The 25,079-nt window shown below is 39.9% G+C and overlaps 1 protein-coding gene across 1 annotated transcript in view; it reads right to left on the bottom strand.

The window, feature by feature from the left end:
• Positions 1–22,275, bottom strand: part of SLC4A10 (solute carrier family 4 member 10) — a 272,821-nt gene extending 250,546 nt beyond the window's left edge. The window contains exon 1 of the mRNA XM_073305622.1: positions 22,080–22,275. Coding sequence (XP_073161723.1) covers positions 22,080–22,127 — 48 coding nt within the window. The 5' untranslated portion in view covers positions 22,128–22,275. The remainder of the gene's footprint in view (positions 1–22,079) is intronic.
• Positions 22,276–25,079: the final 2,804 nt, after the last annotated feature.

Here is a 25,079-nt window from a genome sequence, read left to right as displayed (position 1 = left end):
CCTATGGTCAGGAGGAAGATGCCCTCATTTTTGTGCGAGCTCATTTCCCAGTACCGCCAATCCTGAGTGCTCAAAAATCATGAATCGGGACTCCTAAATCATGAGATTATTTTTTAAAATCTCATTTTTAAGCCAACTACATGTTGGGATCTCTTGATTTGCCTTCTGTTTTTTGAGCTTTTTAGAGCTCGTGTTTTCCCTACCTCCATGAGGGCTAAAGCTTACTTATTTTGTAAATAAAAGCTAAGATTTTCATGTCATCACCTGACTCTATGAGCTGTGGCTTTAAGAAAAACCCCAAATATTGCACAGATTTGTGATAAAAATCACAAGAGGTGGCAACGCTGCTGAAACACAAACATCTATGGGAGGATCGGGGGCTCTTTCTTTCTAAAACACAAGATTTTTCCCCTAACCGTTTGATTTTCCAGCTGATCTCGTGATTTTTGTAGGTACTGGATATCTCATAACTTTGTAATATAGTAGCAAAACTGGCACCTCCAAATGGTATCCGCTCCCACTTCTATCCCTGCACAGCCATAACATATGTGACTTTAAAATTGTGAGATTTCACATACAGAAATCCTGCCACTGACCCAGTACTCAATCTTCCTCATCCTGGTCCTTTGGCTCAAGTAATTTGGGAGAAAATTCCGCAACTAGGGGAAGGAGGAGGAAACATTTTGCTGGTATGGTAATTGTTTTAAAGGAAGCTATTTGAAGCTGATCAGGGGATTAGAATACATTTTAAGAGTGGGCAGACGAGGGGTGATGTATTTATTTATTACTCATTGTTATCTACATGATTGCATGATAGTACAATTTATCAAAAGAATATAGGTATACAGCATGTACATACATACGCAATATATATACGCATACAAAGCACACACAGTTATGCCCTCAATTACACAAGTACAAGCCCATTAAGTCACTGGGGTTGAGTGAGTGAGAGCACAGAACTTGGCTGCACACAGAGTGGCTAGTGATTTTGGGTGCTCAACTGGAGTTGTAAGGCACCTGTTCTGCAGAAAGTGCTGAGCACCCACCCTTTGAAAAAGTAAGGTCCAGTTAGATCTCTCAAGTTGGGTACCCCAAAACTGAAGAACCCCAAATCCAGACACTTGGGAAAATCCTGGCCGCAACACTTATTACATAGTACCTATTTATAGCTATATTGACCAATATATCCCCAAAGAGATATTATACATAAAAATTGGATTCAGGCTTGAAGGAAGTTCCCTGAGACTCAGGCCCTTACGATATAGGCTCCTATTTGCATATGCACTCAATGTTAGAAAGAGTCTGTGATAGCAAAAAAACATTTAAAAAAATTATTTAACCCAATCTTTCTTGGATATTGACAAAATAAAAATATCTGTATTTCATTAGTACCAAATATACTTTCATGTTTTGTTTTCTAACTTACATTATGAGATAGTAGATTAATAAAAGACTAAACAGCAGCAGCAGGAGTGAGAAACCAAGCAAACTGAAGTAACAAAATGGCTCTAAATTACTAATCAATTATAAATCAGCGGTATTTTAGTCTACCAAAAAACTTGTTTGTAGCAAAAATCATGATTTCACCACTTTACTGTTAGCAAGATACAAGGCTTCTTATCAAAGCCCTGAGTTATAATTGGTTTGTACAAAACACTTACCAACTCTCCTGTTGTTGTTTGAAGCCTGTTTTTGAGCCACTGATGCCAGACTAAAAAGATTTGTTTTTTACTTTTTTAAAATGGATATTAAATGATAAAATTTCTACATGCACAATTTCGGCTGTAATCACAAAAGGGCAAATTTGAGGCCTACTGATTCCAATACAGCTTCCCCTGGATTACAGCATAACAGTCTGTGGATTACAGTATTTAAACTAGATCAATCATAATCCTCTCTTTAGATTAGAAATGTTTTTAATTGCATACACATAAAACAGAACTACTAGTGAATCATCAACTTGCTATTTGCTATGCCAATAAATTATACTTTTTACTGTATTAAAAGCAAGAATTTAGAAATCAAAACAAAACATCTCTTTATAGCACATATCACTCTTTTTCCCACTCAAGAAACAGCTTATATGTTTTGCCTCACAAGAGGTATTTTTAATTTATTACTTTTACAATTTTTTTCCTTTTACTGGTGAGCACATTGTATCATTACGGTCACCGGGGTTCTAGGAGATAGCACAGCAACTTCCATGACCAATCAGTGAAAAAACAGGCTGGGGAGAATGAGCATAAGCACCTGGACATATTCCACCAATACAGGAAAGAAAAAGATCATCTTGTTCACAAACAAAATTGCTCCACATACAAACCCACAACAAAAGGAGATTCCTACAACAACTGTACCCAAATGTTACTTAAAATTGTACCAAGTGATGAAACGTGGCCTGTTAAACAAGGGAAACCAAATTAAGGGAACATTTGTAGATTGACATCAATTTCTTGAAGCCAACCCTCTAAATTTGAATCCTAGAACTGAAACACCAATGGCCTATGAATTTTTTCTTTTACCTTCTTTTTGGGGAGGGAAGGGGAGATAGAAAAGAGGGGAGCCCATTTACGAAGGAACTTGTCATACTTCATCAAGAGATGCATTACTTTTTATGCAGCACTGCAAAAGAGACACAGGAGACCACTGCAATCATGAGGGTGCACTCTGATCTTCGTGCTGAGAATGAACAGAAGCCAAACCAGAAATAGTTTGGGGCAACCTCCAGGTAACACCTTGTTACATGATTATACTGCTGCCTGCTTTGTACTTGCCTTGCACCTTTCACCTCAGAACACGTTTCAGAGTGTTGCAATAATCTCTTGCTTGCTCCTAAACTGTCAGATCATATACCCTGTACAGCACTTGCGTCACTAAAATGGCTCATATAATAATATTGACAACCCTAAGCTTTCAAAACTCATGAGTCAGGCCCCCCAAAATCAGATGATTGTAAAAAATAATAATGGGCTTCTTTTAACTGGTCTTTTGATTTTTGAGCCCTTAGGGTGTGCTCTGGTCACGTTTTCCTACATAATCACAAGGGCTAGCAACTTTTTAAAATGAAAGCTGAGATTTCCATGTAATCACTTGACTCCAGGAACTTACGATTTACAAACACTGAATATCATAAAATTCACAGTAAAATCATGAGCTGGCAATTCTGAGGGCTGAGCAGGCTAATAAAGGAGAAAGTTTGTTAACTCACCTGTGTCTGGTTCATCAGCAGTGACACAAATCAGAATACCAAAACCGACGCTTTAAAATGACATTAGCCAAAAAACTTACAGGTTACTCACTATGCTCCCCATGATGCTAGTACTCAAACTATTGTCACAGGACCATTCATGACATGGGCACTCAGGCAAGGGCTCTCAGACTAGTACTATTGATTGTGTCTGTCTGCCCCACTCCCAAGAACTAGCTCTGAACAACAGTTTCACAGGCCAAGCTTGAAAAATGAAACATAAAAAGATTATTATGGTTATTCAGTCTCTGGAGGATCACGTTTGGGCTTTGATCCTGCAAAGACTTGCATGCATGCTTAACTTTATGCACAGCAAGTGGTCCCATAGACTGCAGTGGAACTACAGGCATAAGGCAAAGTCTTTACAGGATTGGCATCACTTGGGAATTGGGGTTATTGCTCTGACAATAACTGGACTTTAGTCATAGAACTGTTCTTCAAACAGAAAAAAGTGACAAAATATTCACCAAGTTTGTGTCATTTTCAGTCTACAAGTTTTAAAAAAAGCTGAAAATTTTGAACAAAATAATTTCCAGGACAATTTTTGGTTTAACTAATTTTTGTTTTGAAATTGTTTGGTTTTCCTTTTTTCTCCCACCTCTCCTTCTATTTTCCACTGGAAAGGGAAGGGAGCAAGGGAAATTAAAAAAAAAAAAAGAGCATAATGAAAAATGATAACAAAAAACTTTTTTACTTTTCAGTTTAATTGAAAACAAACTGATTTTTATTTAAAAAGAAATATCACGTTTTCACTAGTTTTCTGATTCTGAAAATCCTTTTTTTATTTAAAAATTCATTCACAAATTCCAACCAGCTCTATTTAGTCTATGTTTTTGCACAGATCTAATGACTCTAGCATTGCATACAGAAAATGATATTAATAGGCTCTCTATTTATGAAGAAACCTATAGATAAAAAAATATATATAGAAAAATTCCCTCTACTGAAATCCTGCTCCTGCATCAGGAACTAGTGGGCACCAGGGCAGTCCCACGAAAGCCAGAAGGACTCTGCAGAGGTGAAGGGCTCAGCCTCAGCAGATCTAGATGCAGGGACAGGACCCATCCGTACCAGCTTTGCCCCTGCAGCAGCCCAACATGCAAAAGCTTTTTGGATCTTCTTGGGCTTTGCAGATAGGGAGGTTGTCCTTTGTGCTGATGGAGGCAACTGCCTTTCTCCTTATGTGGCCTATCAGGCTGAAAATTTTTCTTCCCATCCCAAACCCAGGTTCTGGAGGTCGGAAAGGGAAATCCTCCCATCTACCATAGGAGAGCTGCCACATGCAATAATAATAATAATATGAGTCCCCTGTTACACTTCTGCAGCCCTTTCTCCCCATGGCAAGCACGTGTGATTGTTTTTATTTTTTGGTTAAAAATATAGGATGGGGATGGCCTACCATCCTCCTCTCCCTCCGCCTGAAAAGATGCAGCATGGGTTACTCTGATCCTAAAAGATTACATACCTGTTCTGTGAGGATCTTATTCTCACTGAAGATGCAAAATAAAATATAGAAGCTTTGTCTTAGTATATATCACCAACTTGTGAGTGGGCAGCTAAGCCAAGGAAGGTTACACAACTAAGAAGCTTTCAGGAATCACAGTACAGAGGCACGTGAAGCAAATTCTGCTCAGCAAGGAAGTATTACCAGTGTCTCCCCCTCTTGGTAAAGAACCATCTTCACTAAAACAAGAGAACGACTGAGAACAAGTGATTACATTATCTTATTCGCTATTACTCTAAATGAGGGTTTGGGAAGACACCTGGCTTCTAGTCATAGTACCATCTCTTCAGTCTTCTATAGGCTTTTGTTTCATTTTCATCTTGATCTCCTAACAAGCTCTCTAGGTAACTATATAATCAAGTAATCCTAGTTACTAGTCAGAGATCTGTTTTCTTGGTCCCTCCTCTGAATTGAAGCTGACAAAAGCAGTATCTCTACCGGGCGATCTCTCCTTCAAGCCCATATAGTGTATTTGTGACTATTTTTTTAAGTTATATTTTGGCTTTGATTGTTTGTGATGAAAAGCAAACATGTTTAGCCTCGCTTATTTGCCAAATGCTTTGGCACAATAGGAATCAGGAGCACATACTGTATTGTGATTGTGTTATATCGCCAGAAAAAAAATATTTGAAAATCTTTCTTGTCAGAGCTTAGTTTTACAGCCCTCCGCTTGTTTACAAAGACACTTTTTAGGTCAACACTGCTCAGCTGCTGCCAGACTTGTTTGCAAAACAGAGGAAGGTGTATTTAGAACTGCCTATTATTAAGGTTGCCTGACACTTCCTGTTGTAAGTTTTAGCAATATGGACTGAAATTTTCCATGCTGGGTACCTGCCTCAGACTGAATTTTATTTTATTTTTTGAAAATTTCAGCCAGAACAGTCCAGCCATTTCCGAGAACAAGACTGGGGAAAAAAATCTATTGTTTTACCCAATTTAAAAAAAAAATTGTGACCTTTTATTTGAGAAGTTCTAATGCCTCCACACTTCTTGAGAAAGAACCTGAGATTTAGCAAGAGGTGGCCTTTGTGACAGGGGAGGTGTCTTTTGCTGCCCCTGTCAAAATCCACCCAAATTTGACAAGTTATAAGCCTTTGAAATAAAAATCACAGTTCACAAATGCTCAGCCCTCCATACAGTTTTGCAACCCCGATGTGGCCCTCGGGCCGAAAAGTTTGCCTGCCCCTGCCCTAGGGTCTGATTTGCAGAAGTGCTGAGCACCCACAACTACAACTGAAGTCAAGGGGAGCTGTGCTTTGATCATATTAATTGCCATATAATGCTACATGCTCTGAAAGAGTCAGGTCCTTGGTGTCTCACACAGGGCACCCAAAATTAGTGAATTTCTTTTACCTTAATCTCTGTGCCTCAGTTCCCCATCAGAGGTGTATTGTGAAAACAAATTAATATTTGTGAAGCACTTAGATGGCATAGTGATGAGCACCACAGAAAAGCCCATAAGGAAATTAATAATTCTGTCGTCAGAGCAGGATTTGAATAGTGTATATTAAATAACGCCTGTGGCCACACATTGAACGATGGAGGAGAAAACAAAACACTGAATGGCTGCTCATTAAATGAGCATTGACCATCCTGTACATGGAATGAGTTAGGGGGTCTGGTGAGAAAAAAAAATAGATGTGATTCTGTAATTAAAGATTGGCTCCTCAGGCTCATGCACAAGGTGGGGATGAATTAAGGTTAGACAGGCACCCTTAGTGCTGGCATTTCCTAACTTTTGATGCTTGACTCTGCAACGTTAATAATTTCTTAACATAATTTGTGTGTACTAGACCAATGTACCAGCATTTTCTGTGGTTTCAAGCACACTTGTACACATGGTAGTCAGCTGCTTTGGCCATTAAAGAACGAATTCAAGTCTCCCTGTGGTGCGGGGGGGAGGGGTCAGATATTCCAAGACCATGAACACACTTAATCTACAGGGGGAAGCGATGGCCACATGCTTACAGAAAACCTCCTTTGTGTAGTATTGGCAAGGGTCTGTGAGAAGGCCTTGCCACTTTCTAATACATCTAGAGTGTAAATTAATCCATGCTGGATTTATCCAGATATTTTTTCTCTGAAAAGTTTAAATAGCGTTCAATTGTATGGAATATAGCTACTGTTAATGATGTCGTGAATGTATTTTTAGACAAATATAAATGACTCATAGGTTTACAAGTCCTTTTATGGCGCCTTTTCACATCTAATTCTAGAAGTGTGGTAATGGTGCAGTAAAACAAATGGACACAGTCAAGTCTTTTGTTATAATGGTGAACACTAGGAGAAAAGATGTTTAAAATAAGAGGAAGTACCCTAATTATATAGTTAGTCAAGTTTTCTGCTTAAAGCAGAAAAGATACTCTAAAATACTTTAAAATACTTAAAGATACTTTTAAGATACTTAAAGCAGAAAAGCAGAAAAGATACTTAAAGTAGAAAAGATACTTTAAAAAAAGATACTTTAAAAAAAATTGTGCACTATTTTTACTGGATGCTAGTGTTTCAAAAAGTGCCTACAGCAGTAGTAATAATGGGTTGTATTCTGTGTTATCACGAAATCTGTTAGGCAGACTGTGAGGATGTGGAATACTTTAGGAATATGATAAATCAGTTTGACAACACAGGTAACCTACAATGAATACATAATCACTTGTGCTGACACTGCTGGTACTTTGGAACTTATTTGAGAGTAAGTATAAAACACCAGTTATAGATCAGCAACAATTGTAAATTGATGTTTATTTACAAGCAACACAGGCTGAAGATGACTGCCACTATCCTATAACTGTTATTTTTAACATGCACTGTTCATATTACATAAACTCATTTAAAGTACTAATATAACATTCTCCTTCCCCCACAATAGGAAGGTTCTACTAACATGGCTATTAAGTAGGACACATGGAGAGATTAACTAAAATTCTCTCAAACCTGTGGATTATTCTGCAGAAGAATGTAACTCACCTACATTTGCAGGAAGTGGGGTATCCACCATGGCCCTCTTTTGTAAATGCTTTGTGAAGACTATTGGCATTTGCCACCAGGCCTGTACCATAAAGTTATGTTGGGAAAATATGCATTTCTCCTTATAAACTCTCCAGCCATAAACCTCCAATCTTTGCAGGTTTGCATCTAGTTTCTTGAGATGCTCACTATCATTCTTGCCAGCCAATGGAATGCCATCTAGTCAGTACTGTACTCCTGGGAGCTCTCTCAAAATCTGATCCATACCTCCACTTGAACAAGGCTGGTGTCAATGTTATCGCAAAAAGTGAATACTGGTATTGGTATGACCTTTATGTACCACTATGTTACCAACTCATGGGAATTTTCCTCCACTTGCATTTGTAAGTTTAACATAGATCCGTTTTGTAAAACTTTGAACTCCGGGCTACAGAAAGGAACTCTTCAGTACACTAGTTGCATAGTAGTTTTGAGATCTCCACAAATTCTTTAATGCTGGTTCAATGGGATATACCCATTTTCTGTGTGGACAGAGAGTATAATTTCTCCATTGAGTTCCAGATACCCAGGCCTACTGGTCTCATGGCATACAGCAGTACCCTTGTCTTGCAACACACAGGCTGACTGACTGGTCTACAAGTAAGCTTTACTTGTCTTCAATTCTCCAGTTCTCTCTTGAAAAGAGGTGCACATTTCTATAGTACTGCAGTTATACCTTTTTCAACTTTTACCACAGAAGAATTTGTGGGAGTTTCCACCAGTACATTTCAAACAGCATGATGTGATTTAAATCCAGATGAAAAGCATTTATATTATAAATTTTCAAGTTAGAATGTTGCATTGTGAAGTGACTTAAGTCAATGATTATTTAAAAAACATCTGGATTTAAATACCCTGGTTTTTTTAAATAATTGATTTAAATCACTTTTATGGAGATTTAATTTAATTAGAAAAAAATTTGCTATTGCCATTTTAGATTAAAATTCATTAAAAAAACACTCCTATTGTAATGTCACTACAAGCTGAGTACTTATTTAAATATGAAGAAACTGTTGTAAACAGAACAAAATATTGAAAATTTAAGGCCTCTGTCCTGCAAACACTTGCCAGCTTTAGCCACATTAGCTATGTCATTGGCTTTAATTGTGCTTAAAGTTATGCACATGCGTATGTGTTTGCAAGATGAGAGGTTACCGTTTATTTTTATTCAAAACTTTTATAAATCCAAAGCAGAATAAAATTTAACACTGCAAAAGTAACTTCAATGTTAACATTAAGTTGTTTAAAGTTTCAGTATTTAAACAGTTTAAAATTATAAAAACTTTCTCTATGGTCTCACTTATTAACATATCAGCATTAATACCATAATGCAACACTTTACACAGTTATAATCAGTGATCAAAAAAATCGTAAGTTAATAACCTATGAGTCCCATTACTCAAACTCAAAGGCATTTTCCTGCCCCTCAAAATTAAAATGCTCAAGAAGGAAAAACAACTTTGAAGCTTTGTTCCCATGCAGATTCTATTCTTGGATTCCACTGAACACCAGCAGAAGAATCCATAGCAGTTGAGACACCACTCTTGTGATCATATCTTTATTTTCTCAAAAAATGTTTACCTGATGTTACCACCACTGAGGAGCTATTATAGCTTCATCTGAGAGATAGTTTTCTGAAAAGAGGGAAACTTGGCATGAAATTATTTACTATTGACAGAAGACCACTTCCAACCTTCTTCTAAATATTAAAAAGGAAGGTTACATCTATACTGAAAAAAAAAAAAAGGTGTGTTCTTAACCTCTTGGTTAAAATATCAGGGAAGACACAGTAATTTAGCATTTAACTAAGGTTAGCAGAGCAAGTTCAACCCTTGGCTCACCCTATAAACTTTAGTTTGAGGCTTGAGCAACTAATCTGAGTTAAAAGCAGCGTTGATATGTCTTCACTGCTATTATAACCCCAGATTAGCTAACTTGAGCTAAGAACACACATTTTGTTTGCAGCATAGACATACCTTGAGTGGTGATTCCTCTGTTGTGAGTGGAACCTGGCATCTGTGAAGGATTGATCTTACATCCAAACAAATGACATGGTATTAAGTCTGATCATAATGATACACATTTTGCCAGATTCTAATTGCAATTTAGTAACGATTTTTTCAATCTTCTTCCACACTTCAACAGCTTGAGCCATTGAACATGACTTCCTGTGTAGAGGATCCAGTACCACTGTAACTGGTTTCAGTGTTGTTCTCCTTAACCTCTGAGGAAAGGACAAGAAGCAATGGCCTTAAATTGCAGCAAGGGAGGTTTAGGTTGGACATGAGGAAAAACTTCTTGTCTGGGTGGTTAAGCACTGGAATAAATTGCCCAGAAAAGTTGTGAAATCTCCATCATTGAAGATGTTTAAGACATCCTACCTGTCAAGAATGGTCTAGATCAGTGCTACTCGAAGTGGTGGTTCGTGGACCAGTGCCGGTCCGTGAGCCATCGGCTGCCAGTCTGTGCGTACATTGGAAAAAAAAATTGCTGGTCCCCCACATCAGATAGCTTGATAATATGTCTAGATAATACTTAGTCCTGCCCTGAGTGCAGGGGACAGGACTAGATGACCTCTCGAGGTCCCTTCCAGTCCTACAATTCTATGATTCTATGATTTGGAGCAATTCTTCAGCAAACCTCTTAAGATTAATATTTGTTACCCTCTGACAAACAGTCAGCTTCCTGTCTGTACTCTTCACAGAGATTCACTAATTTAGGCCACTCCAAAAGAAACTTCCAAGCAATCTGCAACAGTATTACACCCTACTTCCTGAGGCGTGACAAATGCACCGCCACATTCCTGTTTGTTTTTCCAAATAATCACCACTTTGCAGCTGTCAGATACAGAGTCCCCAATACTGCAATTGCAGCCATACTGGCAGATGGACCCCGAGTCAGTGGGGCTCCATGAAGGTGCAGGGATCTGCATCTGTGTAGCACATTGCAGGACTGGCTCCATAAGTAATAGGATTGTATATTCTTTCCTTCCAGCATATTATTAATAATGGCTTTCATCACAAAACTTGTCACTTGGCTCTTAGGTCTTTCACGCCTTTTGATTGTAGCATTAGGTAAATGCAGTTAAATATTCAGATGAATATAAATGACTGAAGGCACCAGTGCTCACCACAAAAGCAAACAGCTCCTCCTTCAGCAGTTCCTGTAGCACACACATTCACTGTACACAATACACTACCCATGTATATCCCGATACATAGTTTCTGAAAACTGAGCCACTGAAAGCCCTAACTGAGATGTAATCTAGTCAAACCATTGTGACAGTCTTCAACTTGTGGATGTTCGATATATCAAGAAGGTGGTGTGGGTCACAAATACAGCATGTGGGTTTCTTGCTTATCAGTTCTGTGTGTAAGTTTGTACTGTTATCAAAACACAGTATGTTAATAAGACCCCGGGACTTGTCTTATTTGGTGTATATGAACATTTTAAGTGGGCTTCTGAGAAAAAAAGACTATAAAAGCTGAAATTCTACTAACAATTAGGTACTAAAGAAACAGGTACAAAACATTTTAGCAAATTAAGACTATATAAATGGAAAGAAAGTAAACAGCTATCAACAAGTAAATCAAAATATCTATTTAAATTAGAAATAACTTAATTCAAATACAAAAATACTGGATGGAATTAAGTGAGGGTGTAGTAATTTTGCTGCTGTCCCTCAACTAAAATACAGCAGCACTCCCTATTTGCCTTGGGAATATTATGAGCTAACTAGAAGATGTAGTTTCTCAGCTTGTCCACGTAGACTTTAAACTTTCTTCATGATGCAAGTACTCATTATCTCCCTGCCCCTCTGGTCTAACCCCAACACTTCCTCCTCAAATAGCTTCAATGGCCCCTTCTTTCGTTCTGCATCACTCAAATGCAATGTCCTGAAATTCCAGATGTGCATAGCTCTTTCCACACTTAAATTCTGTCCCCATTTCCTCCTGCATCCCCCCACTTCTTCCTCACACACCTCAAGTGCCTTCTCTCCTCCTCCCACTTTCACCTTGCTTCAAACCCCATCTTATCCTGGGAATAGCTTCCCAGAAGAAAGGGTGGTTTTAAGCACCTACCTGCTCTTTGTACTCATGACCACTTTGTTTTCAACTGTATTACACTGTATACACCTTAGGGAGTGACAAACCTTTTGGAACATATGAGTTTCTGTTAACTTGTATTTGACATTACAACAATCATGCCATATTTATAAAGAGGGAGTTCTACAATGGGCAAGACTGAAAATAGAGAACATTGAAACAAAAGCAATGTACTGAAAACTGCAAGCACAGTACATAGCTTTTGTTTCATTCTCTCATACCCATTATACTGCTAATCATTGAAGATGTTTAAATAAGTTTTTCCTCCACCAGCTTAAATCTTCTGTTTGATACTACACTGAAGTCATAACAATCCTTTATGATATTACAGAGTGGTTCTATGGAAGTGATTTATCATACATACGGTTCCATAATTTTCCCAAGGGAGAAGTAGGAAGAAAAGATGGAGTTATTGTAAGAGGAAATTAAAACACAAATGTGTCTGATCAGTAGAAGGTGTAGGATGTACTCAAATCAGACACATTTTAAAAAATAATCTGTTTTAATGTTTTCCATAATGTGAATGTATCTCATTCATATAATTTCTAAAGTTTGTGTATGAGCAGATGCTGTGCCGCAAGTTATTGTTTACAGGTATAAGTTTGGTATGCCACAAGTTAACTATGTCTTAGGGTTTTAATTACCTCTCTTCTTAATCATGACATTGGCAGGTGTGTGTTTATAAAGTACTGTCTGTGCGACTTTACTTATTTTATTGTATAAAGAGATGCACTGAGATCCAGTACTTTCTGGAAAAAACTACTTGTCTTTTCACTCAGACTTTATAGCCATGTGGCAACAAGAGAAAACAGATGAAGCGGTAATAAAATTCTAACGTTATCCTTATGATTGCATTTTTTAACCTTGTAACCTTTTCTCTGTGCCATGACAGAAAAATGTAACATTGTCTCTATAGTTTTCCATTAACATTTGTCTCCATAAATTTGCCCTGACTGTTGTAAAACTGTTGCGATAATCCTAAATCCTGGTCAAGTGAACAGGGATTTAGTATTGTTATAAAACACATTGAGCCACATTCTGCCGCTTATGCTCCTGTTAAGTAATACATTTAACTCTGCATGCTGTCCCACTCAGGACCGGCTCTAGGCACCAACAAAGCGTCACAATTCCAGGGGCGGCATTCCGGCCACCCTTTTTTTTGGCTTGGACAGTTGCACTCCCGGAGCTTTGGGTGGCAAATTTTTTACTTGGGGTGGCAAAAAACCTCGAACCGGCCCTGGTCCCACTGGAAGTCCTACTCATCATGAGTAAGAGTGACAGAATTTGGCCTGTTATGAACAGTAGTTTCCCGCTCACTAGCTACACTATTTTTCAAAAACAGTCACAACTTGAGTTCTCTCTCTTTTCTCTTCCCCTAGGACAACAAAGTAATGTGATTTTGTAAAAGCTTCCTAGAATTCCCTACTGTTTGTATAGCACTAGCAAGAGTTTTGAATGCACACACAAGCATACATACAAATGAAATACCAGTGCTGTAAGATTATGTATTGTTTTAGTTATTTTTCAATTGTTTGATATCCACCTGCATGAATTCCTGATCCTAAAAGAGCATCCATGCAGGCAGTCCCCAACTCCCCAGTGTCGAGCCCCACTGTGCTGATCTACTTCCAGGACTGGAGCCATTGACCTTTCTTGATTTCACAATAACCAGTTTTCAACCTTATAAAATCATAACCAAAAGCATAATTGTGTGAATATCCATTGCTAGGTTCTGTTATGGACTAACTTCCTGCAATTTTGTCTATGTACATATACTAGACCTTTTTTTCCAGAACCTGTGAAAAAACACTTCTAAAAGCAAAGCTAAGCGTACTCTGATATACAGTAAATCTAAATAAAATAAAATAGCATAACCTTTAAAACTATGGGAAAATTCTTCCTTGATTTGCCCATTTTGGTCAAAGGGGGAAAATTTTTGCCCCACTCATCCCAGGGGAAGAGGGGAGTATAAACTGAAACCTTCCTTGCCAAAGCATCAACCCAAAGAGGCAAGATGATAAAAGTCTGATCTTAGAACGGAAAAGCCAATTCATCATTAACTATAGTGGCATTACTGCCACCACTGTCATTAGAGAACATAAGAAAAACAACATGCCGTGCAATCATTCATGAAAAAAAAAAAAAATCTATCAGTAAGTATGTACAAATTCGCTCGTAGATACGAAGAGAGGATGAAGTTCCTGCTATATACAGACATTCTGCTTACATCAGTTAGTCACTAATATTGATTTTAAAACATAACAATGACAGTCTTAAAACACAACTGAAATAGACATGTATTCCTAAATAATCTTAAAACAAGTCTTTATATAAACAAAGTGTTTTTGGGAGCCATTTGCAACATCATGGATATGCAAGGATCCCACTGAGACAGGCAAAGTAACTGCGTTTGACTCTAATTGAGAACCTGCCCAAGAAAGGTGACCAGATGTCCCAATTTTATAGGGACAGTCCCAATTTTTGGGTCTTTTTCTTATATGGGCTCCTATTACCCTCCACCCCATCCTGATTTTTCACACTTGCTGTCTGGTCACCCTATGCCCAAGACATTCACAGACAGAATCTGCAAACTCTCTTTCACAATTTTTTACACACACACACACACACACACACACACACACACACACACAGACTTCACAGCAATCTTTTATTAACCACAATTGTTTCTTATAATTTTAAAACATTCATACTAAAAAAGGATTTTTAAAATATTGATGATTGGTAAGTAAAAGAGGTTAACATACAGAAATCAATATGTAATATGGTAAGAATATCAACCTAACAATATAAGAATAGCCACACTGGGTCAGACCAAAAGGTCCATCTAGCCCAGTATCCTGCCTTCCGACAGTGGCAAATGCCAGACCCTTCAGTGAGAATGAACAGATCAGGGCAATTATCAAGTGACCAATCCCCTGTCATCCAGTCCCAACATCTGGCAGTTGGAGGCTTAGGGACACCCAAAAACAAGTGGTTACATCCCAGACAATCTTGGCTAATTGATGTACCTATCCTCCAAGAACTTATCTAATTCTTTTTTGAACCCAGTTACACTTTTGGTCTTTGCAACATCCACTGGCAAGGAGTTCCATAGTTCCTCAGATGGACTGCATATTGTGTGAAAAAGTACTTCCTTTTGTTTGTTTTAAACCTGCTGCCTCTTAATTTCATTGAGTGACCGCTGGTTCTTGTGTTATGTGAAGGGTAGATAACACTTCCTTATTCACTGTCTCCACACCATTCATGATTTTATAGACCTCTATCATATCATCCCTTAGTTCTCTCTTTTCCAAGCTGAAAAGTCCCAGTCTTCTTACTCTCACCCCATATGGAAACTGTTCCAGACCCTCAGTCATTTGTGTTGCCCTTCTTTGTACCCTTTCCATTTCTAATATATCTTTTTTCAGATGGGATGACTAGAACTGCATACAATATTCAAGGTGTGGGAGAACCATGGATTTATATAATGGCATTAGGATATTTATGGTCTTATTATCTATCCCTTTCCTAATGATTCCTAACGTTGTTAGCTTTTTTGACTGCTGCTGCACATTGAGTAGATGTTTTCAGAGAACTCTTCACAATGACTCCAAGATCTCTTTCTTGAGTGGTAACAGCTAATTTAGACCCATCATTTTGTATGTATAATTGGGATTATATTTTCCCAACGTGCATTTAATTTCATCTGCCATTTTGTTGCCCAGTCACGCAGTTTTGTGAGATCATTTTGTAATTCTTTGCAGTCTGCTTTGGACTTAATTGTCTTGAGTAATTTTGTATCATTTGCAAACTTTGCCACCTCATGGTTTACCCCTTTTTCCATATCATTTATTAATATGTTGAATAGCACTGGTCCCAGTTCAGATGCCTTGGGGACCCTATTATTTACCTCTCTCCATTCTGAAAACTGACCATTTATTTCTATCCTTTGTTTCCTGTCCTTTAACCAGTTACTGATCCAGAAGAGGACCTTTCCTCTTTCCCATGACTACTTACTTTACTTAAGATCCTTGGTGAGGGACCTTGTTGGATAGTCCAATTACCCTATATCCACTGGATCAACCTTGTCCACATGTTTGTGGGCACCCTCAAAGAATTCTAATGGGAATTCATGGTGAGGCATTATTTACTTTCACAAAAGCCAGGTTGACTCGTCCCCAACATACTGTGTTCATCTACGTGTCTGTTAATTCTGTTATTTACTCTAGTTTTAACCAATTTTCTGGGCACTGAAGTAAGGCTTAGTGGCCTATAACTGACAGGATCACCTCTGGAGCCTTTTTAAAAAATAGACATTACATTAGCTATCCTCAAAAAAGAACTAGATAAATTCATGGAGGATAGGTCCATCAGTGGCTATTAGCCAGGATGGGCACGGATGGTGTCCCTAGCCTCTGTTTGCCAGAAGCTGGGAATGGGCGACAGGGGCTGGATCACTTGATAATTACCTGTTCTGTTCATTCTCTCTGGGACACCTGGCATTGGCCACTGTCAGAAGACAGGATACTTTGGGCTGACCCAGTATGGCTGTTCTTAAGTTCTCCAGTCATCTGGTGTAGAGGCTGATATAAGCGATAAGTTACATTGCACAAACAACGAGGAGTCCTTGTGGCACCTCAGAGACGAACAAATTTATTTGGGCATAAGCTTTCATGGGCTAAAACTCACTTAATCAGATGCATGGAGTGGAAAATACAGTAGAGAGGTATAAATACACAGCATAGGAAAGGATGGGAGTTGCCTTACCAAGTTGTGGGTCAGTGCTAACAAGCCAATTCAATTAAGGTGGAAGTGGGCTATTCTCAACAGTTGACAAGAAGGGAGGGGAAAAAATCACCTTTGTAGTGCTAATGAGTTCAATGTAATCAAGGTGGCACATTTCAAACAGTTGACAAGAAGGTGTGAGTATCAGCAGGAGGAAAATTAGTTTTTGCAGTGACCCATCTACTCCCAGTCTTTATTCAGGCCTAATTTGATGGTGTCCAGTTTGCAAATTAATTCCAGTTCTGCAGTTTCTCACTAGAGTCTGTTTTTGAAGTTTTTTTGTTGAAGAATTGCCACTTTTAAGTCTGTTATTGAGTGTCCAGGCAGATTGAAGTGTTCTCCTACTCGTTTTTGGATGTTATAATTCTTGATGTCAGATTTGTGTCCATTTATTCTTTTCCATAGAGACTGTCTGGTTTGGCCAATGTACACAGTAGAGGGGCATTGCTGGCACATGTTGAGAATAGCCCACTTCCACCTTAATTGAATTGGCTGGTTAGCACTGACCCCCCCACTTGTTTTCAATTTCATATTTGAGTTCCTTCAGAACTCTTGGGTGAATACCATTTGGTCCTTGTCACTTATTACTGTTTAATTTATAAATTTGACACATCAATCAGGAACAGTTCCTCAGATTTGTCACCTAAACAAAATGGCTGAAATGTGGGAATCTCTCTCACATCCTCTGCAGTGAAGACAGATGCACAGAATTCATTTAGTTTCTCCACAATGGCCTTGTCTTCCTTAAATACTCCTTTAGCACCTCAGTCATCCAGTGGCCCCACTATTTGTTTGGCATCTTCCCGCTTCTGAGTAATTAATTTTTTTTGTTTTTAGTTTTTGTGTCTTTTGCTAGTAGTTCTTCAAATTCTTTTTTGGCCTGTCTACTTGTTTCCATAATATAAGAACTAGGGGCCACCAAATGAAATTAATGGGTAGCAGGTTTAAAACAAATAAAAAGAAGTTCTTCTTCATTCAGCGCACAGTCAACCTGTGGAACACCTTGCCTGAGGAGGTTGTGAAGGCTAGGAATATAATAGGGTTTAAAAGAGAACTGGAGAAATTCATGGAGGTTAAGCCCATTAATGGCTATTAGCCAGAATGGGTAAGGAATGGTGTCCCTAGCCTCTGTTTGTCAGAGGGTGGAGATGGATGGCAGGAGAGAGATCACTTATAATACTACTGTGGTAGGTTTCTTTGGTATTTTCCCTCCCAGAACAATATTAAAATTTCTAGACACCATTAATGACTGCTTCTAGTCATGGAACCCACAAGGGGAGAGGCAATTCTTAATTTAGTCCTAAGTGGCGCATGATCTGGTCCAAGAGGTGAGTATAGCTGAACCACTTGGTAATAGTGACCATAATATAATTAAATTTATCTCTGTATCCCATCCTAAGGTAACATGTATCCAGTCAATATGGGAATAGTTGAAATCCCCCATTATTATGGAGTTTTCTATTTTTACATTCTCTCAAATCTCCCTGAGCTTTTCACAATCACCATCATCATCCGGTCAGGTGGTCAGTAATATATTCCTACTGCTATATTCTTATTATTCAAGTGTGGAATTTCTATCAATAGAGATTTCATGATACATTTTGATTCATTTCAAATTTTTAAATGTATTTGACCCTATGCTTTCTTTCACATATAGTGCCACTCCCCCACCAGCTTGACCTACTCTGTCATTCCTATAAATTTTGTACCCTGGTTTTACCATGTCCCACTGATTATTGTCATTCCTCCAAGTTTCTGTGATGTCTATTGTATCAATATCCTCATTTAATACCTGGGACCTTAGTTTACCCATCTTAGTATTTAAACTTCAAGTATTTGTATACAAGCACTTGTAAAATTTGTCAATATTTAGTTGTCTGCCTTTATGTGATGTAATTGAATAGGGACTCTTTTTCATTTGACAGTTTCTCTTGAGTTCTTACCCGTACTTTATCAATGTCTATCCTTTTCTCTTTACTAGAATATAGAGAATCCCTGTTAACAGATCCTCCCCTAAGAGATGCCTCTGTCTCAAACACGTGATCCTCCGAACCTGTCAGCTTTCCCCCAGCCCTTGGTTTAAAAACTCCTCTATGACCTTTTTAATTTTACATTCCATTCCATTAGTCTCTGTTGAATACTAAAATGTGGCAATGCCATATCTGCACTTTCTAAAACAGCAATTTGAAAAGATTGTTTCTAGTTCGGATTTTCCATTTTTAATTTAATTCTACTTCTCCCAGAACAGCTTTTAAAGACTAAAATATCTTAGGAATCCATGAAGAAATGTACACACAACCACCTCATTTTGCAAAACACACTGAAAAGTGGCTCCCCTGGTGCAGGGAGAAGTGCTGTTACTGGTGAGGAACTTTTCCAAAAGGAGTTAGTAAAAAAGAGACTCTAATAAGGAAAAGGTGAAGAGGAAGTCTACTTCCATATAATTCCTCAGAAGAGCAGGTAGCAAAACATTTCATCACCTTCTACAAACTGCAAGAGATCTTGTTTAAACATCAACTCACATCCTAAAATAATAACCGGATAGGTCTCAGGGTAACAAGGAAAACAGATTCGCTTTTGATAGTTAAGCTGAATGTGGAATTTCTGTAGCAAATTAGGTTATGACCTTTGCAATAGCTAAATGCACTAGAACATATAAATTAAATAGGACTGTCATTTGCCATCTTCTCACCATGACTAACAACTTTTTTCCCAGCATGAGATACTGAGCTGAAGTTTCACTGAGAGATGCCACCTCAGATGCTGGTGAACTTTGGCTCTTGTTCTGTATTGATGGTAACTTGAAGCCAGCAAACTTTGGGGGCTGGGAGCTTTTTCTTCACACCCAATTGAATCCAAACCAAATTTAAATTATATTTTGAAATAAAAATGTATTTGCTCCAGGACTGGGGTCCTTGCACAGTTTAAACTGGAGCTGAATTTATTTACAGCTGTGTGAGGTGGGGATTAGCCCAGGAAAGAAAAAAAAAACAGGGGAGATTCATTCTTAAAAATACCACCACCTACTTCACACTATAGTCTAGGTAACACTGACTCCAGATACCTAAGCCCTGCCAGAGTCCTCTGCTACAAGGACCCCACACACTCAGAGCCGAGAGCACATAAAGGACTTTTAGGGCCAGGCGGGCACTGAGGCCAGTCACCAGCTGGGATGAGTACTGCAGAAGAACTGCCATGGTTCATGTTGCCCTGTGCAGAGGAGCATTGCAGGGCAACTAGCTTCAAGACTGGGGAAGCTGTGCCTTCGCATCACTGCTACAGCAGGAAAACAATGCTACCTCTCTTACCTCCCAGAAATAGAGCGTGTGTGAGTCCATCCATCATACAGATAGAGCCTTGCAGAGTACACAATCAACCTTCCAGACACACACAGAGACTCCACCTAATAAAACTGCTGCTAGAACTATTTGATAGCATAATCCAACTCATTCTTCTACGTGGAAGGAAAAGCCAGGGCCCATCTTTAATATCTAATCGGGATAAAACCATAAAAGAAACCCTATGTTTGTACAACTGTGAATAAGTACTCCGTGTGCACAGAAACTCCAGTAACTAGGGCTGCAGAACAGAACTGGGCCAATTCCCCCTGCTAATCAACATACAGGAAAGAATATTCAGCTTCTCAGCCAACACAGCAGTTTCATCCACTGAAAATTACTTGAGGATCAAAAATTAAACCTGAATGCAACACAATCCATCCCTATGCACTGTCACTCCCCAGAGACAGCAATTCTGATCAGTGGAACCAACAACCCCCACCTCAAGCCCAAAATATATTCAAGATGCTAGATCAGCACCTAAACCAGTATAAGAGCAACTAGCAAGAAGAAATCAAAAACATAAACAAGTTAGACTGCTACAGACCCTTGCATAGAACCATCAAACCATCTCACTCTTGTGACATGTACAAAACTATGGCAGTCTCTCACCAAATACTGAATCAGTGACCACAAACGAGGTGAAAATTGGGGGACACAAAGTATAGCCCAAAGCAACCAATGTGGCAGAGAAGAGACTTACAGATCATGTCTCCAATGTCTCTGTGCCAAGGTCTAAAACAGAAGGAACTGCAACAAGAGGTATTTCCTCAAAATTATCATGAATCGCAAGAGCCTTCTCATCCAAACATCAGTGTGGAAACCCTGTGCCTGATCCTAGGAGAAAGGAGAGAGATGCCAGAGATGCCATTGTCCTGTGTAGCAACCCACCAAATGATCAGGAATAGGTACTGGCAACAACTGGCCACAGGTGATTGAATGTTAAACACTATGATGGGTGGATGTTATCCACCTCTGACAGAGAGCTGAAGGGTCCAGCTCCCTTTTACACTTTGGCAAAATTTGTACAACTTGTCATGCTAAAAAAGTCTCACTGGACTGATATTAATTGTGCATGGAGAGAGAGAGAGAGAGAGTGCACGCGCGCCTAGAAACAGACCCTGTGAGTGAGCATGAGAGGGACCCCTGCAGACTGACCCTCAGTGTGTGACATACAGTCTCACAGACTGACCCTCCGTGCATGGGACAGAGACACCCAGACAACCTCTGTGTGCTTGCCTGTACCACAGCCACCACAAACAGACAGACCCTCTGGGTGTGAAAGCCTGCTCCATAGACAGAGGGATGGAATGTGTATTGTGGAATGTGACAGAGACCCTCCCTCAAACAGACAAACTGACCATATACCACATACATGTATGTGCATATATACACATACATGGGGGACAGGGACCCCCCCACAGACCAACTGACCACTCCTGTACAGGAGCACAAGTGACAGGGGCCCCACAGATAAACAGTGTCCCTCTGTACAAGTTGGGGGGCTAGGGACCTCCAGGGAACAGAGGGGGGAGTGTGAATGTGACAGAGGGACCCAGACAGACCCTCTGTGAGAGAGGCAGGGACTCTTCCAAAGAGAACCCTTCGGTATTTGAATGACGGGGATCCTCACACTCAGGTGACCCCTTTCCACAGCAGAACCAACTTGTGCCCACCCCCAGCACCCGGGAGTATGGCGAGAAGGTCTAGTGGGGACCCCCTTCCCTCGTTACAGAAATGCAGGCAGGCGCCTCCGCACGTACTGGAGCCGAGAGACGCACACAGCAAGCCCGGCTGCTGCTCCCAGCCCCGGAGCAAACCATCGCGTTTTTTCACTCAGTGAAAACCACACGCATTGTGACCCAAACCACATCCATATTGGGGGGAAATGCCTTGAAAAGCCCCTTCTGCCTGCGGGCTTTGCAGCCCCCTCGGTTCCCCGGCCCCGGGGAAGGAAGAAGAGACCTCGGCACGGACAGAAGCAGGCAGGGCAGCATCTCTCGCTGCGCCTCGCGATGCGCTCGCCTCCCCAGCAGCGGCTCCGCTTGCTTGGCGGGGTTTGCGGCAGACTGCAGCAAGCAGCATCTTACCGTGGGTAGCAGCGGCTCCATTTGCGCTCCTTGGTCTTTAATCTCCATGTTGCGAGCTGCCTCTGGAACGGACACTTTCCTTTGCAGTCTCCTCAGCGTGTTACATGCACAGCTCCGGCGGCAGCTCTGCTTAGTATTCGGATCAGGTAGCTCTGAAGCAGGAGGCAACTACACACCCCAGCTCGCCACAGTCACATGGCTCCTGCTCACTCATGAGGCTGTTGGCCAGATTGCAGGAAAAAGGTAAAAGCTGGATCTACCTGCAGGATCCTGCCAGATCCTGCCGGTTTTTGTACCCAGTCCCCCAAATTGGTACTTCACAAGACAGAACAAGTTTACCTGCTGCTACTGCACCAAGAAACCCACACCACGGTGCAACAGCAACACAAAAACCCGCATCTGGCACCGCAATCCTGCTGGATCCAGCCAAATTTTGGCCCCAATCTCCTAATTCTGAGGCATAATTGGGCAGCAGGTGCAGACAGTGGACATCAGTGCATCCTGGCACAACAGTGGTTCAAATACTTGGATCTGGCATCTGGATCCTGCTTCATCCACACAATTTTTGGCCCCCGGCCCACAAATTCCACTACTTAAGTAAAGAACCAGTACAGTTGTTCCTACTCCAAGAAAAAGAAAAAAAAACAGAACCTAAAGCATCCTTGTACAACAGCACTGCAAAAAAACACCACTCATGATTCACAAGAGGATCCTGCCAGATTTTGGCTGCAATCCTCTAAATTCTACTGTTTTAAAGAGAACATCTGTAGCCATTACTATTATCTCAAAAAATATCTAGACCCTGATGAGCTCCACTATAACAACACTGCAAAAACCCAGATCTAGCACCTCGATCCCACCAAACTTTGGCCATAAACCCAGAAATTGGGCCATCAAAAGAGAACTACCTTCTGCTAGTACATCAAAATAATCTGGACCCCAACACATCCTGGTGCCAGAAAACTGCAAAAACTCTAAATGGGCACCTGTATCTTGCTGGACCCAACTAATTTTTGCAGGTTTAATTCCCAGTTTTACCATCTAAATTTAGTACTTATACAGCTTCCCCTAGTCCACCAGAATAATCCAGATCTCAGTGGAGATTCAGAGCCATATCACAATCCAGTCTTTACCAAGCCCTCAAACCCCATGCTGATTGCTCCAAGTTCCTGAGCCAACAGTGAGATGGCCCCATTAGTTATCAATGCCAACATCTCGCTACTCAAGCCAAGGACAGCATCCAACATTGAAAGCGTCCACAAGACATTCAGTCACCTCACTCGGACTTCTAACTATGCAACTGCAGCACTGCCTAGCAAGCTACATGTACTGTAAACAGTTGAGCCTGGAAAGTTATCAGATCCTTCATTGCCCAAGCAGACTCCCAAAAGAACATGCACATTCACATACATATATGTGGATTAAGCATGCATGCTCAGACTAAGGAAGACTGCAACAGCAATAACAATCTCAACCAATCCTTCATCTCCTGTTGCCACTCTATCCTCCTGCCCCAAAAAAGGCAGTGATTTCGCCATATCCTGTATTTTATATGTCATTAACAGTCTAAAAGTAGAACAGCAAATAGTTTGTTAAGCCTCATCTCATTCCATCTCGAAATTCTGCATGAAGGAACCTCTGTGAAGGAATACACCAACCAACACAGATACAACTAGAGAGGTAATTCTGGGGGGAAGAAGGATTCAAAACAGCTTCTTATAAGGGAGCCATTTTTGAAGTTGTCAACTGATATTTATTATTTGTGCAGCATCATGTGTACTATGGCACTTCACAGATAAATATAAACCTGTGCTCCTGGCCTGAGAAAAGAAACAGAGGGTAAAAGCATATTTTATTACATGGTTCTGGTCTTCAATCATTAACATAGCAGAACCATTCATGTCACTAAAGTTAAGGCTGTGTCAGCATTTACACTGTAAAACCCTATTAGCAGGAGCTTATAATTAAGCTGTAAAACGTCACTCTGTAGTGAAGCTTGAGAAGGAATGTTGCAGTCTAAAAATGATTTTCCTTCTTTAAATAAGAAGATTCATAAATGAGTTTATCGTTTGCAAAAGGTACTGGATTGACAGCCCCCCGTCTACAGAGCAGGTATGTCAACGAGCAGCATTACTGCAAGTGTCCCTGCTCTTCTCTGCCTACATGTCTTCCAGGAATAAGAGGGTAGTTAGGTGCCTATTCAGTCACTGTCTTCTTGCTGCAACTGCCAGATAAGGTACAACTTACAGCCATTTGTGGTGCTGCTTTGATGATGCAAACACTTGACCACTAGAAAGTAGACTGACACAACCAAATCGTTTCAAAGGCCACCTAATAGCTATCAAATGGCATCCAGGCCCTGATCCAAGAAGTTCCTCTGTGCATGTGCAGGGTCTGTTGGCATAGGGCAGCTTGCAGGATCAAGTTTTAGTCATTACTGACGGAGAACATATGTGAAATACTGAAAAAGCGCTGCATCCCACTATCAACCTCATCCCAACTTTAAAGATGGACCTAGTTTTGTGAAAATCTGTTTGGATTTTTTGAATGATAAGAACAGCTATAAAAATTAAGTTACATGTTTTGGATTCACATATCACCTCAGGACTCACAGTGGACCTGCAAACTAGTATCCAAGGCCAAAATATTGTCCTAGAACCTTATTTCTTTCAAATGTGTAAAGATGCCTATAACATAGTACTCTTAAAACTACATTGTAAGAAACACATCATTATAAAAAGCCCAATGCTATAGCATCTCCATGCATGGAATGCCTGTTAAAGCCAGTGTGGGGACGAGGGGAGAATCACACTATAAGGCCTTAACGGACTGGGCCCACACTTTTGTACTTAATTAGAAATAGGTAAGATATTGAATATTTAAAATCATGTACATGGCAGAGAGATCAGCCTAACATTCCATAATATTTTAAAACCATTGTAACTATTACAAAAATATTCATATGCAGAATGTTTCCTGTTTGTTTCACATCTAAATTAA

Source organism: Lepidochelys kempii, chromosome 11, assembly GCF_965140265.1.
Source record: "Lepidochelys kempii isolate rLepKem1 chromosome 11, rLepKem1.hap2, whole genome shotgun sequence".
NCBI lineage: Eukaryota > Metazoa > Chordata > Testudines > Cheloniidae > Lepidochelys > Lepidochelys kempii.
Note: the sequence above shows the minus strand (reverse complement) of the source record. Positions and strands in the feature narration are given on the sequence as shown.